Genomic DNA, 10,430 nt, shown 5'->3' on the forward strand with positions numbered 1-10,430 from the left:
TATATGTTTGTGATAACCCCCGAGTACAAAATTCTAAAGATTAAAGTGGTTAACAATTCGGGAATCATGGTATTTCAAAAGATTTAAACACTTTACCACTGGCAAGCTTAAGATGTAGTTGAGGTTTTTACTTGTTGACTCTTGGTTTTCATGCACAGTGGATGAAGGATAAAAGACAAGCAACATGCCTGTTTGCAAAATTATGTTCAGTATGAAAACTGTAACGAATCAGCTCATGAGGAAATATGAATAATTAATCATAACTAGTTATAATTAATTATGAATATTTAGATCCGCTGTAGATATTTACTTGACCTCTCAGGGTCAACTGTCTTGTCAATTCTAAGAACGTTAATTTCCTGGTTAAGGGAAATAACTTTCTTACTGTACAATTCTACAAAAACATGGTAGGGTTATATATATGTAAGCTGACAGGAGTGAGTGTTTCGATCATAAGCCTGCATAAAACAGTATACACTCTCAAAGACAAAATACACAACAATATTATACACAATGACCTGAAGGATACACTGTTCATTCAAAGAAAGGTTTTCCTATGAATTACTTAGTAGAAAAGTCAATTTCTACTGTGCATTGTGCCTCTTGCTCTGGAAAATGCAGTGAGAGTCTCTCTGTTCACATTCCTTTAGATCGTAAATGTATCTGGTGTCAGGGTTGCTATGGAACCAGGGGCCTGTTCGGCTTCCTGGGGTGTTACAGAGTATTTGTTAAATCTAGCTAACAAAATATATATTGTGTGTTTGAGTGGTCCAGACGCTACAAAACGTACATATAAAAAAAAAAATTAACAACAATAACAAAAACTGTAAATACAATTTAGACTGTAAATTTATAATTTATCTATTACATTTCAGTCCAGGCATGAGTATTATTATAATGGCTCTAAATGAAAAGTTGGAGTTGTGGGGAGTGCTCTGACATGTTGCACTTTGGGCAAACAAGTCCCACCTTGGGGACCTTTCCTGATCATGTCCCCTGTTTCTCTCCCACTTCACTTCCTGTCAGTTCTATGCTAAACTAAATCTCAACAAAGGCAATAATTCTAATAACAAATTTGGCTAACAAAATATATATTGTGTGTTTGAGTGGTCCAGACGCTACAAAACGTACATATATATAAAAAAAAATTAACAACAATAACAAAAACTGTAAATACAATTTAGACTGTAAATTTATAATTTATCTATTACATTTCAGTCCAGGCATGAGTATTATTATAATGGCTCTAAATGAAAAGTTGGAGTTGTGGGCAGTGCTCTGACATGTTGCACTTTGGGCAAACAAGTCCCACCTTGGGGACCTTTCCTGATCATGTCCCCTGTTTCTCTCCCACTTCACTTCCTGTCAGTTCTATGCTAAACTAAATCTCAACAAAGGCAATAATTCTAATAACAAATTTGGAAAAAAAACTAAATATAAACTTCTTCATTAAACATCTACTATAAAAGCACAATGTACTGTACATGTATCAGTTCAGAAATACTGTTGTGTGGAACAGGATGTCAAAATATTATCTGGGCCACTTTTTTTACATGTATTTATCCAAACTCTCCAGAGCTTCCTTTTTTGTGTACTGTCTCCATTCATGTGGAATCTCGCCCATTCCTTGGAATGTTTTATTGTAGTATGTTTCTAGATCTTTCTGGAATCTGCACACAAACCACTTCCAGTACGGCAGCTCAGAGTGGTCAGGGGTGATGCTCCAGTTAGCATATTTGCGACCTGCTTTTCTGTATTCTTTCCAGGGGACTTTATTATCTGAGGAATTTGGGTGAAAGGATCGATCACTCGCTACTGCTGTTGTACAGATACTAATAGACAAGTTTGTTGTTTTTCTGTAATGCCACCCATTCAGTCCAGTATTGCGGTGGAAAGAAACGCTGTGATCTCCAGGATGGCCTTCCATTGTGTTGGTGCAGATGGCTTTACAGAAAGGACACTGAACCCAACAGCACTGACAGAAGTGCTCAATCAAATGCTCATCTGGTGTCTTCCTGCATTTCTCCATTTTTATGTCATCAGTGCTTTTAAAGCCGTCTTGTAGCTTTGTCATCTTTTCCTTTAGACTGTCACTCAAAAAGTTCTCAAGAAAATCCAAATCTTTAATTTCACTGAGATCCACACACGAGTCACCTGTGAATTTCAGCTCATCTGTTAGTGTTTTGGTGAAGCACCTGAACCACATGTTGCCGTCCCCACTCTTACTCTTGACCGCCACTGTAGCTGCTTTCACTGCATTACATACAATCTGCTCCTTTTGTTTTAGATTTCCTTTGAAAATATTTAAAATCAGTTTGTTTTGTTTGGTGAAGTAGCTTTTCACTTCATTCTTTATGAAGAATTTGAAGTGTCTTCTGGGATTATGAATGTATTCGATGTACTGTTCAAAGTCCTCCTTTTCTGCAAGGGATCTCAGAATGTGTTTCTCCAGATTTGGTCTGTTCTCACGTAAAGCTTTTATGTCAGACCTCATCTGTGTGGCCAAATCATTAGCAGTTTTGTTGTAAACTGCTTGTAGGATAGATGGTTCAAGTTTGCTGCAGATGAATTCACTCAGTATGGTTGTTGTTGTTGCTCCTTTGTAGTAGTTCTTGAAGATGTTCCAGTACTGAGTTTTCTGCTTATCAAGATAAAGTCTTGGGTCATTTGCTTCTCTGAATTCTTTGTGGAGTTCAGTAAAAGTCTGTCTTGCAATCTCACACACGTGGAGACTCAGATCTATGATAAATTCCCTTTTCAATTTGTATTCTTGGCTCACGGATTGATGTTTCTGTACTGATTTTTTAACACAATCTGTTATTTCCTGAACAAAACTGTCATTGTAGCCTCGTGTTCCAACTGGTGACTTCTTCATTATCATTTCAGTGTCCTGAATAATTTTGTGAGTCAGATCCCTTATTGAGTAATGAAATTCAGCATTTATGCCCATGTTCTCTTTTGGCTTTTGAGTCCCCCTTAAATATTCTATGCCTGACATAATTTTTTGACCGAATCTATTGAACATCCCAGTCTTGCTTTTCTTAGAGCTCTCGGCAGCTTCCGCTGAAGATGATGTTTCATCAGAATGCTCCAGATGCTTCTTTAACATCAAGTAGTCACAATAATCACTCCGGCGGTCTATCCGTTTGTAGTCTTTTTGTTTTAAGCGCTCATCTACAAGAGTCAGTTCATGGATTTCAGATAATATCCGTGTCACATCCTCCCAAAAGTTAATGTCTGTCAGTGGAGATGTCTCTTTGGTCATTTCTGTGACCCATTTACTCCACATTGTGTCAAACTCCTCCTCAAGCATATGTTCATCTGTTCCTGTATGTTTCAGTCTCAAAGCTAGTTCCTTGCTCCGAATGAAAAGCTTGTTTTCATATTCTGTCCTTCTTTGATCCAGCTGCTCCCTGGCTTTTTTCTGTTCAATTGCTTCATCCAACTTTCTTTTTGTTCCCTTCACAAGGTCATCATGAAGATCTTTGATTCTGGTTTCAAATCTTCCTCGCCACTGACACAGAATGTCTTTGTCTTTGTCCTCCTCAAAGTAAGACATGATTGATTTTTCTACCTGCTCCTTTGTATTCCTCATGTCAGCCAACAAGTCATTTTCCTGAACCCTAATGTTTCCATTAGCAATTCTGTTGTAAAATTTGTCTTCAATGTCGTTCTTGGCACTTCTGAGGCTCCACGTCCAGTCGCTGTACTTAGTTTCTAGTTTTCTGTATACCGCAATCTCAAGAGTGTTTTTGAAGCTGAACACAAAGTTTTCATTTAGCAGTGCATTCCACAGATCATTAATACGCATTTTAAACTGTGACATTGTAATGCCTCTAGATTTGGAAGCTTTAGATTGAATGGTGTCCTTCAGCTCCTGAATATTTCTGCTGTAGTTTGGGTTTGGTGGTGCCATCGGTGGACTGCCTTCCCAGAGCTGTGCAAAATACTTCACATCTTTCTGAACGTCAAATGCAATGACATCACTGAAAAACTCTGTATCACAGTCTTCCTCTTTAGCAGCAAGTTTAGTCATCTCATCCAGTTTCTCCTGCAGTCGTCTCCTTCCCTCCATGTTTTTCTCTCCAGCTGTAACATCTGAAACATTCTGATGCACAAACATGCAGCTTGGACTCAGTCTGACCTTCTTCATCCTCATGAAGGCCTGAACAACAATCTGAAGAATGTCCTGCATCTCAGCGGTATTTTCTCCAAAGATGTTGATCAATGTCATATTTCCAAGACCAACAACAAATGTGGCCATTTCATTATCGTGATTTCTTGTTGATCGTCCGGCCAGTTCTAGGGCACGAAGTCCTTCAGTATCAATGACCAGAATGTAGTCAAAATTTAGCAGTGCGTTCATCTCCGACGACACTCTGAGCAGCTGCATGAAAGCTCCTCTGGTGCACCTGCCAGCACTGACGGCAAATTGCAGTCCAAACATGGCGTTCAGCATGGTGGATTTCCCGGAGCTCTGAATCCCTAAAACTGACAACACATAGACTCTCTTGTCTCCCAGTTTCTGGATGAGTGCATCAAGAACAGCAGTAACCCAGATCAGGGGAACATGGGCAGCATCGCCATCCATCAGCTCCAGTGGAAATCCAGAAATCATCATATCTGCTGCAAGACTTGGAAGAGAAGAGAAGTTAAACTGGAGGTCTTTTTTGCTTTTCTTCACAGATGAACATGATTCATATATCTGACCGATCTCTCTCAGTATGTGCTCCAAGCCAAAGGTTGCAGCTTGTAGTTTTTCAGATACTCTCTCAAGTTCAACTTGTGCAGCAGTCATTTGCTGTGATTTATCATGTTTCTTTTTAAGATTTAGGACTGTTGACCATTTTTCATCATACTCATGAAGAAGAGCTGAAAGGCTTTCAGTAGTGTAGTTGTCTAGCAGGATGCCCAGCCATTTCAGAAAATATGCCACCTCATTTCCTGCTTGTGAATTCAGTTTTTGAATAAAGAGTTGGATAAACTGACTTAAGACAGGTGTTCGTTGCTGCTCACGAATATTTAGCATTTCTGATTGCTTAGAACAATTGTTCTTTTCTATGTTGGTTCCCTTATGTAGTTCTCCTAATGTAGGTCGATGAAGTTCTTTATTCTTCTGGCACCATTGATGCCACAGTTTTCCCTGCAATGGCAGAAATGATTCTTTGATTTTAGTCAGATCTTTATTCTCCAGTAAACTTATCATCTGCTGTGCTGCCTCTTTTCCTTTCCTGCAGTCATCATCATCAACCTCATCTACTCTGATATCAGAACATTTGGGCACATCTTCAAGTTTGAAAAGGGAACATGATTCAGTAGACAAGAGCCCATTATTTATAGCTCTTCTGATTTCTTCAAATACAACTGACTGATTTCTGCCTTTTAAACCAATTTTATATTTCCCTTCCCGCATTTCTGTGAGAGTTGAATCATTGTCAGTAAGAAGGCAGATGAGTGGCTTTGAGTCCTTGTAGAAGGTTTGGATCTTGCTCATGCTTTTGTCTTTCTTGTCAAGTTGTGGTAAAATAGCAACATTTACAGAGGCCATTTCAGTCAGGATATCCAGCTGCGTTTCATGGGCTCCTGCATCACCATGGAGGTTACAGAACGCAACAAAATGAGTAAATCTGTCTGTTTCCTCTCCAGATGGACAGTACCAGGCGATCTCCACCACTCCATCCATCAACACTCTGGTTCTGCTGCTGCCTGGGCAGTTCCTGTGGAAGAATGTGTTGTGTTTCTCATTGATCAGGCTGTTCATTAGTTGAGACTTGGATGAGGACACTTGGCCAAACCTGAAGAAAGCCACCATTGGGGTTTCTGCCTTGTAGACTGGCAGGACTTTGCTAGAGATTTTACCTGTATCATCAGTTGTCTTCCAGCTCTTGTTGATTTGTCTAAATGTCCAGAGTGGGAACTCAATCTGTTGTGTGAATGGATTTGGTACAAGAAGAGGCAGAGCATACTGACACTGTGAGAGTTTAGTCACCATGAGCTGCTTTAGGAAACTATCAGCACAATGAAACACAGCCATCTGAACATCCATTAAATGGACTGCATCTGTTTCATCAGAGGGTTTAGCAGTTTCTCCAAAAATATTATCAAAGGCATCACCATCATCTTCAGATGATTCATTGTTCCTTTGTTGTGAGTGAGGTTTATTATTCTCTATAATCTGAAGGTATCTTGCTCTGTAGTCCATCATCATCAATTTCTGTAGAAAAACTGAAGCCAACTCCTCTTCTGCACAAGACTCTTGGGACTGTGATTGTACAGTTGGCTTAAGGAAATCTACAGTTCTCAGTCTGCCTCCAAGATGAAGCCTGTCAATGAGTTGCTCTGCACCTAGCTGAAAAATACAGTACCATAAAATAGGGTAGTTGAAAAGAATGTTAATTTGTACACTTTTAATACATACAACAAAAATGAATATGCTCCCTGATCTCACTGTTACATGTATCTATATGTAACATTTGCGTAACCTACATAATTGTACATTTAAACAGACGCTGACAGCATCTAAAACAAAACATTATTATTTATATACAACTGTAGAAACATCAACTCTATTATATCATAAATATATTTGAAAAATATATTTTCCTAATGACAATTTTATGATTTGTTTATATACTACAAACACTTTTTCCATTTTTATCACAGAATAAGGCAGAATATACTGTAATAAATGCTGTGTCAATTAGCGCTGCATTATTCATATACTTTATTTATTACCTGGAGATGACTTGAAAAACACACATAAAACCATATATTGTCGCAATCGTGTGTTTTAATGTCTTCACGCTTCATTAGTCCAAACGTTTCTGCTTTTTATTTAGCTTAGATACAGCGACTGCTGGTTGCTTAGTTATTACTTCTATGAGTCCGTCTTGGACTTTCTGCGCGAGAGCGCCCTCTGGCTTCGATTATGAATGAAACATGCACTGCATGGGATTGTTGAGAGGTCCGTGATGTTCACATCGCCTCATTTCCGATAAAAATAAAACATCACTGAAACATCACACATCCACTGATTAATTACATTAATTAATATATATTCAATATTTATAGATTCAATTCACTTCATTTTTGTACCTCTCTAAGTTGTTTATAGCCTACGCAAATTATTTTTTTAGATGCTATGCACATTTTTGAAGTCTATGCAAACATAACCGCATTCAAAAATAAAAATACATATGAATACCTTTGAGATCAATGTTGGAATTGCCAGTTAAAATATGAATAACGCTCTGAAAAAAATAGGCCTGTTAATTATGCATGTAAGTTCTTACCTTTTCTTTATCTGCTTTATCAGTTTGGACCAGGCTTCCCAAAGTCTGTGCATTAGTGTCACCAATGCTTACTGTTTCTGCACCTTGATTTTATGAAAAAAGAGGAAAATATTTATTAGCAGTTATTTTAAGAGAATTAACATTATTAGCAGTATGCCCAAACTTTAGATTCAAGTACAAATGCATCTTGTGTGCAGATTATTTTGCTAATTCAAAAACATTCAGTGTGACTTACATTTTATCGATTCACAATACTGTACATTCAGTCAAGACTTACAACATGACAAATGTGTTAAATATCATTAGGATACATCAAAATGAAGGTTAATGATCTTTAAGTATTTTGGAGATCAAAGATTTCTTTTCTGATTAAAATGTATTAAACTCAATTAAAAAGAATACATTTTTATCCACTTTTTTATTACCAGAAGTCAATCTGTTTAATAGGACTAAGCAACTATTTTTCAGAATCAATATCTGACTCACTGAACTGAAGCTATCATTACTTTCAGTGATGTCTGTTTTGTGTATTTAAGGTTTGTGAAATTTAATTCAGCGTCTTCATTGCTGACAATTTGTTGACAGACACATGCAGCTTTTTTTTGAGTGTTTTGTAATGCATGATATTAATACATGATATTTTTTAACAATATATGAAGAGTGGGCAGGGGCTGGGCAAGGGTGTGCACTTGAACCACACTTACAAATACCTACAAATACTAATGAGATCATGATAAATTAAAAAAAAAATGTAGAGGCAAAATTCCACAAACAACTTCCATAATATTTATAATATTTGAATCTATTTATAATATTTGTAATCTTGAATTGCAGTATTATTTTTGAATACTGAATTAAAATTAAAAGTTGAAATGGAGTTGTGGTAAATGTAAGTCATAAAATGAACATACAAGCTGTGATTTGATATGTTCCACCACTTTGATATTCGCTGTCTTGCAGGTCTCTTAAAGTTGTGTACATCTCTCTGGTGTAGCACTGCTGATTATTGTCTGTGAACAGACGCTTGATTCTGTCCATCAATTCTCTCATCTCTGATTGGTTGTTCATGTCCTTGCTGCAGGTGTGATATCTTTCTCCACATTTTTTCAGCAGCTGCTCCAGAACAGAGTTGCTCTTCAGGTCATCTATTATAGTATCACACTCTTCCTTTCTCTCATAGGTGAAGACAATAATCACAAATGAAAGAACTCGATCAGAGAATATTCTCTGTAGCCATTCAACACCCATCTTATCAGCATCTGTTAACTGGCCCAGTCGCACAACAAAGATGAATGCATGGATTTCATTTTCATTCACTAGCTGACCAATAACATGATCGAGAGGTTTGAAATCAGTCTCATGTGAGCCAATCATGTTGATCACTGAGACACAATGTTCTGATATCTTCCTCTCTTGAATGATTTTTGGAAATTCTGCATTTTTATGACAGAGTTGTTTCTCTCCTAGTAGAATGTTGTCACATCCAAACTGGACAGCATCAGAGCTTCCGAACACTGCAATGGTCAAATCGGGATCACCATGATCTAAAATCAAGAACACAACATAATATATGTTAATGAAATAGTGCTTCTTATTGATACAGTTTTGTCATGACAACTCTCAGAGAGTTTAGCATGGTAGTATACATGACAATGTTAATGAATAGATCTGCTACACTGTTGCTGCTGCTGTGGCAGAGCCAGTACCGAGACTATACATCAACAGACATGCTGCTGTGAGCATGTAGGAAATACTGCTACTGCACATATAACTGCTATAATACTGCTATATTATATAACTGCTATAATACTGCTGCACATATAACATATATGACATGACTCTTTATATATAGCATACATGAAATTATCCCGTAGCAGATCTATACAGGTGGAGCTGGGGAAGGTGGGGGGTTTCTGGTGCACACTGCAATCTATCGACCTGTGCAATCTAGAGTTTCATGACAGAACTTTGTACTAGTTGCATTTCTTACCCGTGTTGTTGTGAGATGAATCTTTAAAGCCTGAACACATGTGTGCTACAGTTTTTGCATTACCATCAGGTTTCGGGTTACTCCCTTCTTCTACTGGTTTCACATTATCCTGGAGAGATAACAAGAAATTATTTGTTTCTTATTACCATGATTTTTTAAAGGTTGTTTAATTCTGCAAGTGTAAAAGTGTGTATGCATGGATCTCTGAAGTATGAGGACATCTGAACACACACTCTTACAAATAAAGGTTCTTTATTTCCATTTATGGTTCCATGAAAAACCCTTTAACATCCACTTTCCATTCCACAAAAGGTTCAGAAAAGTCCAAAAAAGTTATTTAGATGAATTAAATATTCTTTACACTGAGAAAAAATTGTTCTTTCAAGAACCGTTCACTGAAAGTTTCTTTGGGGAACCAAAAATGGTTCTTCTATGACATCACTGCGAAACCGCCCCTTTGGAACCTTTATTTTTAAGAATGCTAAAAAAATAAATAAATAATAAACATGTCTTTATAAGTTATATTCTTCACTCTTAAAAATAAAGGTTCTTTATTGGCATCTTTGGTTCCATGAAAAATCTTTAACATCCATGGAATCTTTCCCTAAAAGGTATTTAATGGAAAAAGTTTATTCAGATTACTAAAGTGATCTTCACACTAAGAAAGATAAATGTATTTCAAATACATTTTAGTATATATATATACTCAGTGGCGTAACTTTGCTTTGAAAAGTGGTGGGGACACCGCGCAACTTGTTTTGCTAGTTTTTTATTTAATAACCTAATTTACTTGGGGACTGGGTTTAGAGTTGGAAAAACTTAATTTTTGCGTTTCAAAAATACATCGATGTACCAGGGGCGGCTCCAGAGAATTTTGAACGCAGGTGCTGAGTGATAGAGGGAGCTGGGCAATTCAGGGCTCCAGACTCATTCTTCCCACTGGTCGCTCTTTTGCGATTAACTTTCTCAGTTGGTTGCACGAGCACGGTTTATTATTTTTATTTATTTATTTTTTGTGCTACAACATGCTATTAATCAATGCATGCTGATTAACTTTTATTGTAGTTTAATTTACGAAATTAGTTAACATTCAACCCGTTCTTTTTCATCAGTAGTATTATTTGTGATTTGAATTTTGTGCATGGGAG

General features: G+C 37.1%; 1 protein-coding gene across 2 annotated transcripts in view; it reads right to left on the minus strand.

Annotated features, from left to right (window-relative positions):
- Positions 1–1,544: 1,544 nt before the first annotated feature.
- urgcp (upregulator of cell proliferation) overlaps positions 1,545–10,430 on the minus strand; it is a 23,613-nt gene continuing 14,727 nt past the window's right edge. Inside the window, exons 3-6 of one of the 2 annotated variants that reach the window (XM_016292063.1) lie at positions 9,283–9,391; positions 8,228–8,836; positions 7,293–7,375; positions 1,545–6,349 (exon numbers count right to left, since the gene is read on the minus strand). In XM_016292063.1, coding sequence (XP_016147549.1) covers positions 1,550–6,349; positions 7,293–7,375; positions 8,228–8,836; positions 9,283–9,391 — 5,601 coding nt within the window. In that variant the 3' untranslated portion in view covers positions 1,545–1,549. The remainder of the gene's footprint in view (positions 6,350–7,292; positions 7,376–8,227; positions 8,837–9,282; positions 9,392–10,430) is intronic. The other variant, XM_016292064.1, reaches the window with a different exon arrangement.

This window comes from Sinocyclocheilus grahami, unplaced genomic scaffold (genome assembly GCF_001515645.1).
Source record: "Sinocyclocheilus grahami isolate Dianchi unplaced genomic scaffold, SAMN03320097.WGS_v1.1 scaffold280.1, whole genome shotgun sequence".
Taxonomy (NCBI): Eukaryota; Metazoa; Chordata; class Actinopteri; order Cypriniformes; family Cyprinidae; genus Sinocyclocheilus; species Sinocyclocheilus grahami.